This window comes from Aythya fuligula, chromosome 21, assembly GCF_009819795.1.
Source record: "Aythya fuligula isolate bAytFul2 chromosome 21, bAytFul2.pri, whole genome shotgun sequence".
Lineage (NCBI taxonomy): Eukaryota > Metazoa > Chordata > Aves > Anseriformes > Anatidae > Aythya > Aythya fuligula.
Window position 1 is genome coordinate 6,594,965 of NC_045579.1, and position 15,002 is coordinate 6,609,966.

General features: G+C 71.5%; 2 protein-coding genes across 2 annotated transcripts; one reads left to right on the forward strand and one right to left on the reverse strand.

The window, feature by feature from the left end:
- Positions 1-22: 22 nt before the first annotated feature.
- On the reverse strand, positions 23-12,541 carry ESPN (espin). The gene is given in 16 exon segments (XM_032201517.1): positions 23-395; positions 489-500; positions 586-665; positions 3,183-3,464; positions 3,570-3,715; positions 4,842-4,868; positions 5,194-5,377; positions 5,452-5,613; positions 7,008-7,268; positions 7,318-7,360; positions 7,408-7,577; positions 7,685-7,816; positions 7,901-8,083; positions 8,163-8,349; positions 10,786-10,979; positions 12,248-12,541. Coding segments are annotated over 16 exon segments (2,505 nt in total). The 3' UTR covers positions 23-247.
- An 871-nt stretch (positions 12,542-13,412) lies between these two features.
- Positions 13,413-14,286, forward strand: HES2 (hes family bHLH transcription factor 2). The gene is made up of 4 exons (XM_032201692.1): positions 13,413-13,487; positions 13,559-13,654; positions 13,944-14,034; positions 14,114-14,286. The coding sequence occupies exons 1-4, from the start codon at positions 13,413-13,415 to the stop codon at positions 14,284-14,286; spliced, it is 435 nt and encodes a 144-aa protein (XP_032057583.1).
- Positions 14,287-15,002: the final 716 nt, after the last annotated feature.

Below are 15,002 nucleotides of genomic sequence, written 5' to 3' on the forward strand. Positions count from 1 at the left end.
AGAGCAGCGTGCGCAGGGTGGCAGCAGGAGGGTGGCAGCGGGACGGGGCTACGGGCGCCCGGGGCAGTGGCAGCGGGCGCTCCTCCGGGACAGGCGAGGCGGGAGCGCCGGGGCCGTTGGCGGCGGGAGGAGGGTGCCGGGGTACAGCACGGCTGCTGCAGGGCCCGCGGGGGCCCCGCCGGCCTCCTCCCGCCACGAAGAGCCATGTGCAGCGCGCGGGGGAGCTACGCTGCTGCGGGGACTGGGGCTAGTGCTTCGCTATATCCCCCTTCTTGAGGATGATCTGCCGCTGCCAGGGCGCCAGCTTTGTCTCATCGTACCCAAGAGTCCTTAGCTTTTCTGACTGCTCCTTCTCCTTCTCCTCCTCCTCTCGCTTCAGCTTCTCTTGCTCTTTCCTGCTCGGCAGCAGAGGGGACGGGGTGCTGTGGGTCACTGAGCCCAGCCGCGCGCCCACCCCCCTGCCAGGGAAGGGGACAGACGGCACTCACCGTTTCTGCTCCCTGTGAAAGCAAGGGGACAAGGTGCCGTTAGCGTGGGCTGGGGGCAGCTGACCAGCACAGGCAGCCCCCAGCCCGCCCTGCTCACCTCTCCTCCTCCAGCTTCTTGCGCAGGATGTCCCTCCTCCAGGCCGGCATGCTGGCCAGGCGCGCCTCCTCCTCCTTCTCCTGCAACAAACAGCCGCGTTACGGACAGCCACGGGAGCGCAGGGCCTGGGGTGGCCGGCCGGGCTCCACTGGGGAAGCGAAGGATGGACAAAGGCTCCTGGAAAGCAGCCCCCCCATGGGCCAGGACCGACCCAGCCCCGTGGACATCACCCCCTGGGTGTCCACATCCCGCCAGCCACAGGGAGCACAAGCATGGGGGCAGCTGGCAGGAGTGAGGTGCGCCCCCGGCACCGCACAACGCGGCACGGCACGGTGCTGACGGTGCTGCCGTGGGCATGGTGCCGGGCAGAGCCCTGCGGTGACGGGTCCTGCCACCCCCGGCCCCTCGCTGCCCGCGTTATCCCGGTGCGGGGAGCACACGCGGCCAAGGAGCGTGCGGAGCGCCGAGCCCTTCACAGCACACACAGCTTTATTGCACCGACACGTGGGGGCCCACGGCACCCCGGCACCGCAAACAGCACACCAAGGGGGAGCTGCGCCCCCAGCACAACACACAGCCACGGCAAGGGGCACACAGCAACTTCGACACACAGCTGGCCGCAGAACCCCCGCGGGGTCCGGGCACCCGGGGCCAGCTCCCAGGGCACGAAGCAAAACCCGAAAAAAACAAACTGCAGAGCCAGCCCGCAGTCCTGCTGCCGTGAGAGCAGCTGAGCTGTGCCCAGCCCCGGCTGCACCCGGAGCCTCTCCTGGCTGCACGCCCCAGCCGTGCGCTCGGCCAGCCCCATGCCACCACCACGGCCCCGGGGCCCGCTGCTGCCACAGCATCCCACCCAGCTCAGATATCGAACATCTCTGCCTCCTTCTCCTTCCAGAAGGAGAAGCTGCGGTCGATGTAGCGGCAGATGTCCTCGTCACTGAACTCCCCCAGCTCCGAGACCAGCTGGGCCGGCTCCTTGCCTCCCTGGGCTGCAGCAGCGGGTGCCAGCCTGGGGGACGAAGGACTTGACTCCACCGCCGCTGCCGTGGGCACTGGTTCCCCAAAGAACTCCTGCTTCAGGTCCTCGAAGCCGTCGAGCCAGCAGCGGTGGCCAGCCTCGACCCGCTCCAGCGCGGCGCGGTGGAAGCGTCGGATGCACTCCCAGCTGTGGGTGCCCAGGCGGTCGAACATCTCGTAGCACAGCAGGTGTCGGAAGCGGCGCTCCTCGGGGCTCAGGTTCATCTCCAGCAGCTGGAAGTAGCCCAGCATGAAGAGGTCGAGCGAGAGGCTGTCGTAGGGCACGGGCGAGCCTCGGACGTGGGGCAAGAAGTGCTCGGGCCAGTAGAGCACCTCGGCGCGACTCAGCCGCCGGATCTGCCGCCCGGGCACCCGGTGGGCAACGCTCCTCCAGCGCGCCAGCAGCCTCCCCACCGCCTGCCGCTGCCTCCAGAGCCGCCGCAGCCGCTCGTCCCCGCGGGTGCGTGCGCCGGGTGCCTCCGCCAGCGCCCACTTCTTCCAGTGCTCCAGGAAGAGGGAGACGGCGCGCTCCTTCCGCGCGTCGATGCGCTCCTGCAGGCAGCTCAGCTCCGTCTGCACTGGCTGGCTGCGCCGCAGCACCCCGTCCGCGTCCCCGTCCCCGTCCCCGTCCCCGTCCCCGTAGTCCTCCTCCAGCACGGGCTCACGGGTGCAGACCTCCGCGGGTGCTCCCGGGGGCAGCGACCGCTTCCTCTTGGTGACCCTGCTGCGGGGCACGGGGGCTCCCAGCAGCCCCTCGTAGTTGGCCTTGAGGCTGCGGACGGACACACCGCAGTGCAGGATCTCACGCCGGGCGTCCTGCTGGGTGCCGGCCGGGGCGCTGGGGGGGGACCTCTGGGGCACGGCGCTGCTCGCCACTCCCCCCACCCCGGGGCTCTCCCGGCCCCCCAGAGCGGCCAGCAGCATGGCCATGCTCCTCAGCAGCGCAGAGGTCTTGCTGCACCAGGCGGGCAGGTCCTCGGCACGGCCCTGCAGGCGCCGAGGGTCGAGGGAAAAGCGCTCGGGGGCCAGGGTGGCCGGGAGAGGCAGGAGCTGCTGCAGCTCCTCCTCAAGCTGCTCCAGCTCCGTCTCCACTGTCTGCACCTTGTGCATCACCTGCAGGTTTTCGATTTGCCTCTCAATGCGGAGAATGTCCTCCTCCGTCATGAGCTGCCCAAAGGGTCCCAGCATGCCCCCGTGGGCGGGGGAGTAGCGCCAGCACGGGGGGGATAGGACGCTCCCAGGCTCCAGCTAGGGCAGGAAAAAGGGCAAAACAGCTCCTGAGGACGCGCCCCGCAGCCCTGCACGTGCCAACCCCCCAGCACCGGGGTCCAGCAGGGAGCCAGGACCGCGCACGCCTCGCACCACCGGTGGCCACACGGGACGAGCGCTCCGGGAAGGGCTCTGCAGCCGGGCAGGGTACGCAGCACCCACAGCACGCGTGCAGCGGGGCTGGGGCCACCCGGGCGCAGCAGGGAGCCGGAGGAGATGACACAAGACGGGTCCTGGGCTGCCGGGCCATGCCCACGCCGCTCTCACCGCACGCACAGCACGCGGAGCCCCGCAGAGGGTCCCCCCCCTACCTTGCGCCGCTGCTCCTCTTCCTCCTGCATGCGGAGCTGCAGCTTGCGCACCATCACCTGCCGCTTCCACTCGGGGATGGGCCGGCCCTGCTCGTCGTGGCTCGGCACCAGCGCCTCCGCGTCTGGCGGGCCCCCTGTCCCCGGCCCTGGCACCGGCGAGCTGCCGTTGAGCACCGGCTCCGGCGAGCCCCCCGCCACGCAGCGCGGCAGCCCCACGGCCTCGGGGGTGGCCGGCGGGGTGGGCGTCCTGGTGGGCGACGGGGAGGATAGCGGCGACTCGGCCTGTGGAGGAAGGGAGGAAGGGAGAGTGGGTGCCCGCTGTGCTCCCACCGGGTCCCGCAGGGCTCAGGGACCCCCCACAATCCCCCCCCCAACTCCACCACCTACATTGGCCCCGGCCTGGCCACTGCCGGAGAAGACAGTGGTGAAGCCTTTGCTTTGCGGCGTCGGCTTCAGGCTCTTCCCAGCCTTGATCTCGGCCAGGAGCTCCGAGTTGTCGCCGGTGGGGGACATCATGTTGAACGACTTGGTGCCTGGCGGAGAAAGGCAGGGGGGGCAGTAAGGGCCCCGCTGCTGCCGGCCCCCTGCTTCCCCAGCAGATTGCAGACTACGGGGGTGACGGGGGGCCGGCCAACAGCCCCCCACACCCAGGAGCCCTTGGGACCCCACCAGACCCCACCCTGGCACCCAGCTCCCCAGGGCACACAGGCAACCTCCACCTGTGAGCCCGGCACCACGCTGTGACAACCACTTGCCGTGTCCAGAGGGACGGGACCGCGGCTGGCTGCAGCCCCATTGCAGCAGGACAGCCCCGTGCTGCCCCGCAGAGCTCCTGGCCCCCTGTAGCCCCCCACGGTGTCCCGGTAGCAAGGCACCCACCAGCCCCGAGCCGCAGCCAGGGCTCCAGCACCCTGCCCCGTGAGCACCCACCGTCCGTGCCAGCCATGCGTGCGTCCCTAAAGGCCCATGGTGCCGCGCCGCGCCCGAGCCCCTTCCCCACCGCCCTGCGCTCGCCCCCTCGGCCGCGCCGCAGCAAGGGCCGGTCGCCTGTCGGTGCGGAGGGCCCGGCCGGGCGCTCGCAATGCCATCCAGTGCCACTGAGACCCCAGCCCCTGGGAGCCGGCGCTAATAAAGCGGGGGCTGAGCGGCCGCCAGCCCGCGAGCTGCAATCAGCGGCGGGGGAGCGGCCGGTGCGCTCACGTGGCGAGGTAATGCCGGCCGGCTGAGCGCGAACAAAGGCGCTCTGTGCATGGGGCCGTGGGGCCACGGGGGGCACGGGGCCCTGCCAGCCCTGCCCGGGCAGCAGCGGCGGCCCCACGCTCTGTTCCTGCCTCAGGCGGAGCCGTGCCGGAGCTCAGGGCTCCTGCTTGGCACCGAGCGGCACGTTGGCCTCACGGCCTGGGGCACGTTGGTGAGGGCTGGGCACCGTCGTGACTGCGGCCACCTCGGCCATCCTGCGGGACAGCCCCGTGTCACTGGCAGGGGTGCTGACAGCGCTCCCCCAGCACCATGCTCGTGGCCTGGCCGCAGGATGGGTTGGTGCTGGGGAAAGCTGCTGGGATCTGGCCCTGCCATTGAGGCGCCCTGCTCTGGGCTGCAGGCGCTCCGTCCCCGCGGGCACTACCTGACCACCAAAGAGTAACGAGGCGCGGTACTTACTCTTCATCTGTCTCAAAGCCTTTCCTTCTAGGGGGAGAAGCAGAGAGGCGGCACAGCGCGTGTAGCAGAGGAAGGATTTGGCCACCACAAGACAAGAGAGAAGAGAAGCAGCCAGCAGTGAGAGCAAGTGGGGGCGGGCAGGCGTGGGAGCCCCCGCGCCGAGACCGGAGGAGAGAAGGACAGAGAGGCTGTCAGGAGCTGCGCCCCGAGGAGCCGGAGCGCAGGGACAGGAGAAGCACGAAGGCACCCGGTGCTAGGGCGCATCCAGCCCGGCACCGCCACGTGGCCGGGGCAGGAGCTGTGCCCACTGCCGGGCCCTGGCCCCCCGCGCCCCCCAGGACCCCCGACTTACTTCCCGTGGAGGAGGAGGAGCGGCGGGGCCCGGCGGGGGCCTCAGCTGGCGGCGGTGGCGGCGGTGGCGGCGGGCAGGCGGTTTCGGGCAGCGGCGGGGGCGGCGGCGGGGGCGGCAGCTCGGCGCCAGGCTTGGTCTCTGCCGGGCCCCCGTTGTGCATGGTGTCCGCGGAGAGGGGAGAGGCCTGAAAGAGCACGGGCGGGCGTCACACGGAGCCAGTGCCACCGCGCTGCCCGCGGCGCCGGGGCCCGGGCTCACCTCCTCACTGTGTGCCATCCTGCGGGGGCCGGGCAGCTCCGCCGCGCTGGGCCCCAGGTGCTTATAGTAATCGCCCGTGCTCGGCTGCTTGCTGAAGTTCCTCGACCGCCTCGTGGAGTCGGCCCGGCGCAGGCCCTCGGGGCTGCCCTCGCGTGACGCTAGCTGCAACGGGGAGCGCAGCTGAGCGGGCAGGGCCGCGGCGTGGCCGTGGTGCGTGCCCTGGGGGGATGCAGGCTGAGCAACGGGTTGGCTACGGCCCCCGACAGTGCCTGGCACCGCGACCCCGTGGCCTGTGACTGGGAGCCCGAGGCTGAGCCTCCCCTGGGATAACCCCCTGGGAACGGCAGCGCTGCCTCCCGGCCCCATGGATTAGCTGGAGCTTGAGCTTATCCCCACGGGGCCGGAGCCCTGCCGCGGACCCGGCTGTAAATGTCACTATTAAGGCAGTAAGACCCGCGGCAGCACGGCCTCGGCTCACCCCAGTGCATACCTCCGGGGCTTTGCGGGTCGTGCCGTGGAGCGGCCGCGCCGCAGGGGTCCCGCCGCTGTGGCACAGCCCCGTGCCCCGCTCCCTGCGCCCAGGGCCCCACTATTTGCATTTCTCCTTGTGCCACCTCCGCCCAAGGGATTTGCATGGTGAGCCGGGGCACTGCACGCCACCGGCAGCCCCAGCTAAGTCAACAAGTGCCAGCCCGGCGCTTCCTGCTCCGACAGCCGCCGGGCACCGCGCCAAGCCTGGCTCCGGCTGCAGCAGCCCCAGCCCCGGCCCCACGGGTGGGTGCGAGGTTGGTGCCGCCCGGCCTCACGGCACCGGGTGCCCACACAGCTTGGCACCGATGGTGCTTGAGCTCACACGCACCCACGCCTGCCGTGGGCAGCCCAGGGCAGGGCTGCTCGTTAGCCCTACGTGTGCTAACCAACAACAGGGAGCCCAAGCCCAGCACAGGCCTGGCAAACGCTGCTCTGCCAAGACCCCATCCTGCGTGCCCCAGACCCCCGCAGCGCTGGGCTCTGCTGCTGTGTGCCCATGCCTGCCGCCGTGGCCGGGCACCAGGCTGTCCCCGGCCGTGTGGCAAGGCCCATGGCTGGGGTCGAGGCGGACCCCAAACCCCCCACACCCGGTGCCCCCCCTGCCCCAGGCAGCTGCGCCCCTCTTACCTGTGCGTCCCAGCTGAGCCCTCTCAGCTCCTGGCAGCGCCGGCACTGCCACCCGACACCCGCGGCGCAGGTGACACCGGAGCCGGGCACTCGGGTTACAGCTGCTGCCTGCACCCCACGCCTCCACGCAGCCGCCCACGCCCAGCTCGCCCGGGGCACTGTGCCGGTGGCACCGCTGGCACCACGTGAGCACAGCGCACGCCACCCACACGGCGCTGGCACGCTGAGCCGCTGCCGTTTGGTGGTGGGGGCATCACCGGCCCCAGCTCGCCGTACCCCTGCTGCTGTGGCAGGCACTGCCACTGGTGCTGAGTGCCCACGGGACATGGGTGCCCGGAGTTGTGCCCCCCCTGGTAGCCCCCCTGTGCTCGTGGCCAGGGAGCGTGGGGGTCCCGTACCTCTCTGCGCAGCGCCTGGCTCTCCACGTGCCGCAGGTTGTTCTTGGCCCGCACGTAGATGTCGGCGGTGTCGGGGGAGGCAGGGGGGGCAGGCGCAGGGTAGCCGGGGGGCGGCGGGGGCGGGCGGGTGGCAGGTGGGGGTGGCGGTGGGGGGAAGCTGGGGGGCGGTGGTGGGGGGCCCTCACTTGCTGACCCCCTGCCCCGTGGCCGCGTCTCGGGGTTCAGCATGTCCATGTACGCCTGCATGTCCGTCAGCGCGGGCTCGGGGACCCCTGCAGAGAGTGGAGGGGGGGGTCACAGCTGTGCTCACGCTGTGTCCCCCCCCCCCAGCTCGCTGCCCCATCACTCACGGGCTGTGGGGGCGCCGTGGGGGCCACCCCTCTTCTCTCCGGTGCTTGACTGGCTGGAGTTGCAGGAGTCGTAGTTGGAGAGGGTGCTGGCGGGGGAGCCCACCTCGAAGCGTGCCTGGGGCGCCGACGCCGTGGTGTTGGGCGACGACATGCCCGAGTCGGGCTGCCGGCACTCCCCGTCTGCTGAGGGGTCTCGCGACAGCACGCGGTGCTCCACGCTCTGCCGGCACAGCCGAGCCATCAGGGGGTGGGCAGCAGCACCCGGGCCCTGCGCGCCCCCCATGATCCCCCCGCACTCTGTGCCCCGATGCCAGGGTGCCACCGTACCATGTTCTCCACGGTGCGCAGGTACTTGGCGCAGTGGCTGTGGCCGTTGTAGTCGGCGAGGTCGGCTGCCGTGTAGCCGTCCTGGTCGCGGATGCTGAGGTCGGCACCGTTCACCACCAGGATCTGGCAGCACTGGGGAGAGGAGGGGGGAGCGTGGCAGGCTTGATGCCGTGCCGCCCCCCCTCCCCACCAGCACCCTCGGCCAGCAGCACCAACCTCCAGCTCGCCGTTCTCAGCGGCATCGTGCAGTGGCGTGCCGCCCCAGCCGTCTGCCGTGATCTCGCCCCCGTGCAACAGGAGCCAGCTCAGCACCTTGGCGTGGCCGCGGCTGGCGGCGAAGTGCATGGCTGTGGCCCCGTCGTCATCCCGCTCTGACAGGCTCACCGTCGTGAAGCTCATCTGCGGAGGTGGCAGATGAGCAGGGCCATCACGCTGTGCCGTGCCGTGCCGTGCCGTGCCGAGCCCAGGCAGCACTTACCAGCCAGACGATGACGGTGTTGTGGCCCATCTGGGCTGCGGCGTGCAGTGGGGTCATGCCGTCATTGGCGCGCACGTGGGGGTCAGCCCCGCAGTCCTTCACCAAGTACTGGATGATCTCGAGGTGGCCCTCCTGGCAGGCGAGGTACAGAGGGGTGGCACCGGTCTTGGTCTGGGCACTGAGAGTGCTGCAAGCAGAGCACGGCGCTGGGCACCCGCAGCCCACATCGGGTGGGAGCACGGGGCACCGGGGACACAGGGGACATGGGTATGGGGGCACGGAGGACACGGGGATATGAGGGCACAGGGGCACACTGGGCACAGGGGATGTGTGGGACACGGGGACCGTGTGGGTGCAGGGACACCAGGACCACATGTGTCACAGGGCCTGGGGGGCACGCAGGGCACAGGGCAGGCAGCACCAGCTGCTGGGCAATATGGGCTGGGGGACGTCCACGCCACGGCCCCGCTCAGTCCCCGCACAGACACAGCGGCTGCCGCGGGAGGTCATTAAGTCAATAAGCTCGGGCTAATCGCATTCCTCCGGCTGTTTTTGGACACTGCAATCTAGCAGTATTTTTAAGTAAGCAGCTTAGGCACCAGCAGCCGGTGGGGAAGGGTGGAACTGCGCGTTGGCACTGCCTCGCTGCTCCCCAGGAGCCACGCTGCCAGGCACTGCTGTCCCCCAGGCCTTGGCACCCCCGTGGCCACGTCCTGAGCCATGCGTCCCACGTCCCACATCCTGCACCCTGCGTCCCATATCCCAAATCCCGCTCCCTAAGTCCTGCATCCCGCACTGCACGCCCTTCGCCACGCAGGAAGCTGGTTTTGAAGTGCGCCATAAAAACCTGTTGAATATTTAAAAAAGGAAGTGCAATAAATACTCCGCTCTGTTATCGCAGAGATCGCGGGCCCTTAATAATTGATCCCTGTAACCGTGAGACGGGTGGCGGCCAGCGCGGGCTCTGCGCTGTGCCGTGCTGCAGGACGCCAGCTTTCCGTGCACCGCACTGGAGACGGGGACCAGGGACAGGGCTGGGGGCTGGCTGGGACACAGCAGAGCCACGCACGGCGGTGGTGTGGGTGCAGTGGGTGCATTTTCAATCCGTAATTGCCGTTTCCCAGTTATGGGGAGGGGTTAATCCACTCGGGTGAGCACTGGCTGGGAGCCAGGCGCTCGGTGCAGTGGGTGAACGCTTTGCCAGATGGCCACGACCCCACGCTGGCCGCCCACCTCACCACCAGCTGCTGCGGACACCACGGCGCAGCCGAGCCAGCAGCAGAGGTGCCGGGGACTCTGTGGCCTCGCTGCTGGTGCTGGCTGCCGAGCCTGGCACGCGCCCTCCCGCCCGAGCTGCGGCCACGTCCCGCAGCGCCCCAGGATTGAGTTTCACAGCTGTAACAGAGCCTCCTGCAAGCCGCAGGGCCCGAGCGCAGGGCGAGCAGTAAATAATTCAGGGGCCACCTTGGCGGTGGGAGGCGGGCGATGGCAGCGGAGTAACCCCAGCAGGAACATGAAATTCAATGGGAAAGGGCTGCCGCCACGCGTGCTGCGGGGGCGACGATGCAGGGACTGAGCAGGAACCAAGGCTGTGAGGGAGCTGGGCCCTGGGATGGGGAGGGTGAATCCGTCTGGGTGTGGGGGCAGCACAGGTGCCCCCCTGAGCCAGCACACCTGGGGCAAGGAGATAAAGAGCCAGGGTGGCCAGGCTGGGGAGGCTGCTTGCAGTGGGGTAGGTGGGTGGGGGGCTGGCTGCTGGGGGCTGCAATGGGCTCTGCTGGTGGGATCTGCTGGTGGGATGGCTCTGTGGGAATGGGAGCTGGTGCAGGACCGTGTGGCACCTGGGGAAGGGGGTGAAAATGGGGGCACAGGCAGCCTGAGGGGGTCCCACCACCCCTCTGTACCCCTGACACCCGCGGTCCCTGCACCTCCTGGGCACGGCGTGGTGGGGCAGCGTCCCCACGGCCTCCCCCTCAGCCAGGGCCCTGGTTATTTATAGCAGCCTCTGCCCACCGTGGGAAATGAGATTAGGGGCCGCATAATCACTCGGTGAGGCCCGGGGTGGCTTGGCACTCTGCGCCCCGTGGCAGCTGTGCCGTGTCCCCAGGGCACGTCGGGGGGCAGCCACACGGGGGGGGGGCTGACCCCAGGGGTGGCGGTGCCGGCCGAGCAGTGCTGCACCACGGTGGTGCCGTGGCCCTGAGCTCCTGGAGGCAGCGGGGAAGGTCGGCTCTGGTGCAGGGAGCAGCCTCTGCTCCCCCGGCAGCCTAATCCATTTACATAACGGCGGGCGGACAAAGGCGGCTGTGTTATCGCCCCGCGCCAAGAGCGCCGCGAACAAACCCTGCTGTGCGCTGCTCCTGGTGGGCAGCTATATTTCTGTCAGTGCTCGCTGCGCTCCTCCTCGCCCTTTCTCTCCGGGTGATAAAGAAGGCACAGCTGCCTTCCCGAGGTGATAACGCTGCCGTGTTGCCCTTGGAGCTGTGATGCAAGGGGGATGGAGATGGCCGCATCGCCAAGTGGCTGGTGCCCAGTGTTGGCACCTTGCACGGAAGCTCAAGGGGCTGCCGGTCAGCGTGCCATCAGCTCGGCCCCTGTGCCCCCTAGCAGCAGGGGCTGTTACCTTGGGCAGTGTCCTAGGAGAAGTCGCAGGGAGGGGAAATCCCCTTTGGCCGCAGCGTAGTGGACCGGCAGCGCTCCCGTGTCCGTGGCTGCCGTGGGGTCGCTGCCTCCGAAGCGGAGGAGCCAGTCGATCACCTCGTGGTGACCGAATCGGGCTGCGAGGTGTAGGATAGTGGCACCGGAGTTGTCTGTGTCCTGCGGGAGGAAGGGAGAGGCCTTGGCACCAGGGAGCACGGGCTGCCCAGAGCCTGCAGCAAGGGTTTGTGCGTGGGGCTGGGGAAGCTCCATCTGTACCGAGCACGGGCAGCCCCGCAGGGCTCAGGGCACGAGGGGATGGCCCTGGGCTGCCTGGGCAACAGGGGAGAGGAGATGGGGGCCGTAAGCGTGCCCGGTCCATGCCAGGTCCCCACGGGCCCCAGCAGCAGCGCACCAGCCCGGCTGCGGGGCCTCGTTGGCTGCCGGTGGTGCACAAAGCCCTGCTTGTTCTCCCTGCCGCGGGGGCTCGCTGCGCTGCCGGCGGCCCGGCTCCCCTCCTGGCTCCACGGGATGCAGAGCTGGCCCTGGGCCAGGCCGGCACCGAACCGTGCTGAACCCGTCCTTCCTGCTTAATCGCCTCTCCCACCCCTCCTCCTCCTCCACGTCACATGCTGTTACCTCTCTGCCAGCCCCCGGCAAGCTGCTTATCTGCCCCGGGGCTTGCTCTGGTTGTGTAACCCCTGGGAAGGGGCCGGCACCCTGGGGCACAGCTTCCACCTGAACCTCCGTGCCCTCCTCGGGTCTGCGTGGGCTTTGTCTGGAGCGTGCCAGCCCTCCTGTCCCAGCTGGGTGGCTGTCCCTGGGGGTGGCTGTGCCAGCAGCTCCCACCCAGCACAGGGTCAGCGCCTGGCACAAGGTGCTGCTGGGTGCCTGCACCCTCCTGAGCCCCCCACCACCAGGTAGCTCGGGCAAGGCAGAGCCCATGGGAGGCTCCAGCGCTGCTGTGGGTGGCCACACGCCCTCAGCAGAGCCTGTCTGTGACCTTCTCCCCATGGCCACCACCTCTTGCACCAGACCTACGCAGCCGGAAACAATCCCGGTGCTCCTCACCCCAGCCAGGCCCTGGCTATGACCCCCCCCCCCTCCACAGGGCACAGCGCAGATGCTCTGGGGCCCTTGCTGCCCCTTGGTGCAGGATCTGGAGCCCTGGGAGCCGCGGTGGAGACATGGGGTGCCTCAGCCGAGCGGGGCACCGTGGTGGGCTCTGGGGTGTGCCAAAACACCCCCGGGCGCTTCCAGTCCGCCCAAGACCCCGCTGGGAACCTCTCCACGGCCGGAGGCGCCGAAGAGGAGGAGGAGGAGGAAGAAGAGGAGAAGGAGGCAGCGGCCGGGCCGCCCCCCCGGGGCCGCGCTCCCATCCCGGCACCCCTCCGCGCCCGCTCCGTCGAGCCCCGCGCCCCCTCCCCGTCCCCGCGACCCTCTCGCACCTGCACGCCGCAGCCCCCCTGCGTGAGCAGCCACTGCAGACAGGCGAGGTTGCCGGTGGCGGCGGCGTCGTGGGCCGGCGTGGCCCCGTTGCGCGCCCGCGCATCGCCGCGCAGCGCGGCCTCGGCCGCCAGGTAGCGGAGGCAGGCGAGGCGGCCGGCGCGGGCGGCGTGGTGCGCGGGGGAGGCTCCGAGCGCGTCCCGCAGCCCCGGCCGCAGCAGCCCGGCCGCCCGCAGCCCCCGCAGCGCCTCCACGTCGCCCTGCCGAGCCGCCAGCAGCGCCCGCTCCAGCGCCATGGCCCCGGCCCCGCACCGGCCGCGCGGGGCCGTCCGGCCGCCGCTTGGCACTGCGCGGCGCCCCCGCGGCGAGGCGGCCCGGCCCCGCCGGCTCCTCCTCCTCCACCCCCGGGGCCGGCCCGCCCCGCCGCCGCCCCCCCCCGGCCCCGGCCCCTCCGCCCGCCCCGCCGGCAGCCCCGCCGTCGGGGCACGGCGGCCGCCCCGCCGCCCGGCGGACCCTGCCCCGGGGGTGCCGCGGGCGTGGGCAGCCGCTGTGTCTCCCGGCAGCCTTGGGCGCCGCGTTTCGGCCCCGTTTTCGAGCCCTCGGGACGAGAAATTCACTTTCGGATAAGATCCGGGGCTGTGCCGGGAGCTGCCCGTCCGGGCGCGCTGCAGAAAGGAGGCGGCGAGGGGCGCGGGTGCCGGCAGGGTGCCCCCGATCCTGCGGCAGCCGCAGGTGAGGGTCCCGCCGTGCCTCCGCCGCCCCCCCCGAGGCCCGCAGCCCTGGCGGCACCGGCACCGCGGGGCTGCCCCTTCGGGCACCGACGGCCGGTACCGGGGGCAGGCTCCGACGCCCCCCCCCCGGTCCCGGTCCCGGCCCCGCTCCTTCAGCACCGCGAACAGCGGCGGGGGCGCCTCCAGCACCGCGGACAGCGGCGAGGCCGGGCCTCCCCCCCCTGCCTCCCGGCCTCCCCCCCGGCCTCCCCGCCTGCCTCCCTCCCCACCTGCCCGGCCTCCCTCCTGCCCTGCCCTCCCTTCCCCTCCCTGCCCTCCCTTCCAGCCTCTCCGTGCCCGCCCGCCCTGCCCCGACGGCGCCGTCCCGGGGAGGGAGGCGGGGCGGCCCGACGGCCCCATAAAGGCGGCGGCGGCGGCGGCGGAGCTCCGGAGCACGATGTCCCCGACGGGGTCCCCTCCACCACCGCCGCCCCCGAGGCCCCCGCGCCGCCCCGCCGCCGAGATGCGCAAGGTGAGCGGCCGCCCCCCCCCGGGGGGTCCCGTGGAGGCCGGGCCGCCCTCACCGCCCCCTTCTCCCCGCAGACCCTCAAGCCCCTGCTGGAGAAGCGCCGCCGCGCCCGCATCAACGAGAGCCTCAACCAGCTCAAGGCGCTCATCCTGCCGCTCGTCGGCAAGGACGTGAGTGCCCCGGCCCCGGCCCCCCCGCCCCCGAGCCGCCCCCGAGCCGCCCCGTCCCGTCGAGCCCCTTCCCGGTCCCCGGCGCTGCCCGCTCCCCCCTTCCCTGCCCGCCCGCCCCCTCGGCGCAGCCCCGACCCCTGCCCGCAGCCCCCAGCCGTGCCCTCCCTCTCCGCGCCCCCCCCGCTTCTTCTCGCCCCATCCCGGCCCCCCCCAGCTCGTGTCCCGTGCCCGGTGCCGGTGCCCCCTCCCTGCGGTGCCCGGTGCCCCCACTGACCCGCCGGCCCCGCAGAGCTCCCGCTGCTCCAAGCTGGAGAAGGCAGACATCCTGGAGATGACCGTGCAGTTCCTCAAGGAGGTGCCGGCTGCGCCCTCGGCCCCAGGTGAGCCCCCCCCCAACCCCTCGCCCACCCCCTTGCCCCCCACCCTCCCGGCTTCCCACTGACGGCCGCCTCTCCGCAGAGCCCTCCGAGAGTTTCCGTGCCGGGTACCGCGCCTGCCTGGCCCGCCTGGGCACCCTGCTGCCCCCCCTGCCGCCACCCGCCGCCCGCCGCCACCTCCCGGAGCTGCCGCCTGCCACCTGCCCCAAGGCCACCCCGCCGCCGCCCGCCACCCCACTCTGGCGGCCCTGGTAGCCCCCCCCCCCCCAGTGCATCGCTGTACATAGCCCTATTTATTTGTACAGACCCCAGGGACCCCCTTTGTACAAATAAACCTTTTGCCAAAGCTGCGCTCTGCTGCCCGGGGTGCACCGCGGGGAGCCCGGCTGGCCCCCAGCTGCCGTGGCACCGTGCCCCAGCTCGGTCCACGTCCCTCCTGCCTGCACCCAGGCACCGCCGCCTGCCCAGGCCTCCCCCGGGAGCGGTGAAGCAGCAGCCAGCGTGGTCCGGCCGCAGCCACGGCCCCCCGGTAATTACCCGGGCAAGCTGCGGCACGGGCGCCTTGACGCAACGGCCTGGCAGCGCTCACACCCCGCTCCTGCGTCAGGCCCGGGCCTGTCCCCGGCCTCGCACGTGGGCACGCGGTGGCCCTGCCAGCTCCTGGCCGCGGATTTTGGGGTGCTGGGGAAGCTGCATCCACCTTGGGGTCTTGGGGGAACCCACAGGGGAGGTGCCACATCCCCGCTAACCCCCCGTGTGTTCTCCAGCCACCCTGGCCCATCGCTCCCAGCAGTTCCCAGCACGCTGGGCACGGGGCTCCCTCGAGCACTGGGAACCACGAGGGCTGGGGAAGGAGAGGGCTGGGGCTGCGGGCGGCCCGACGGGGCGTCCTCCTGCTCGGGCAGGTGCCGGCAGGTGTCTGCACAGGCCTCCCCGAGCCTCCTGGGGTGGGCAGCTGAGCAGGGGGAGGC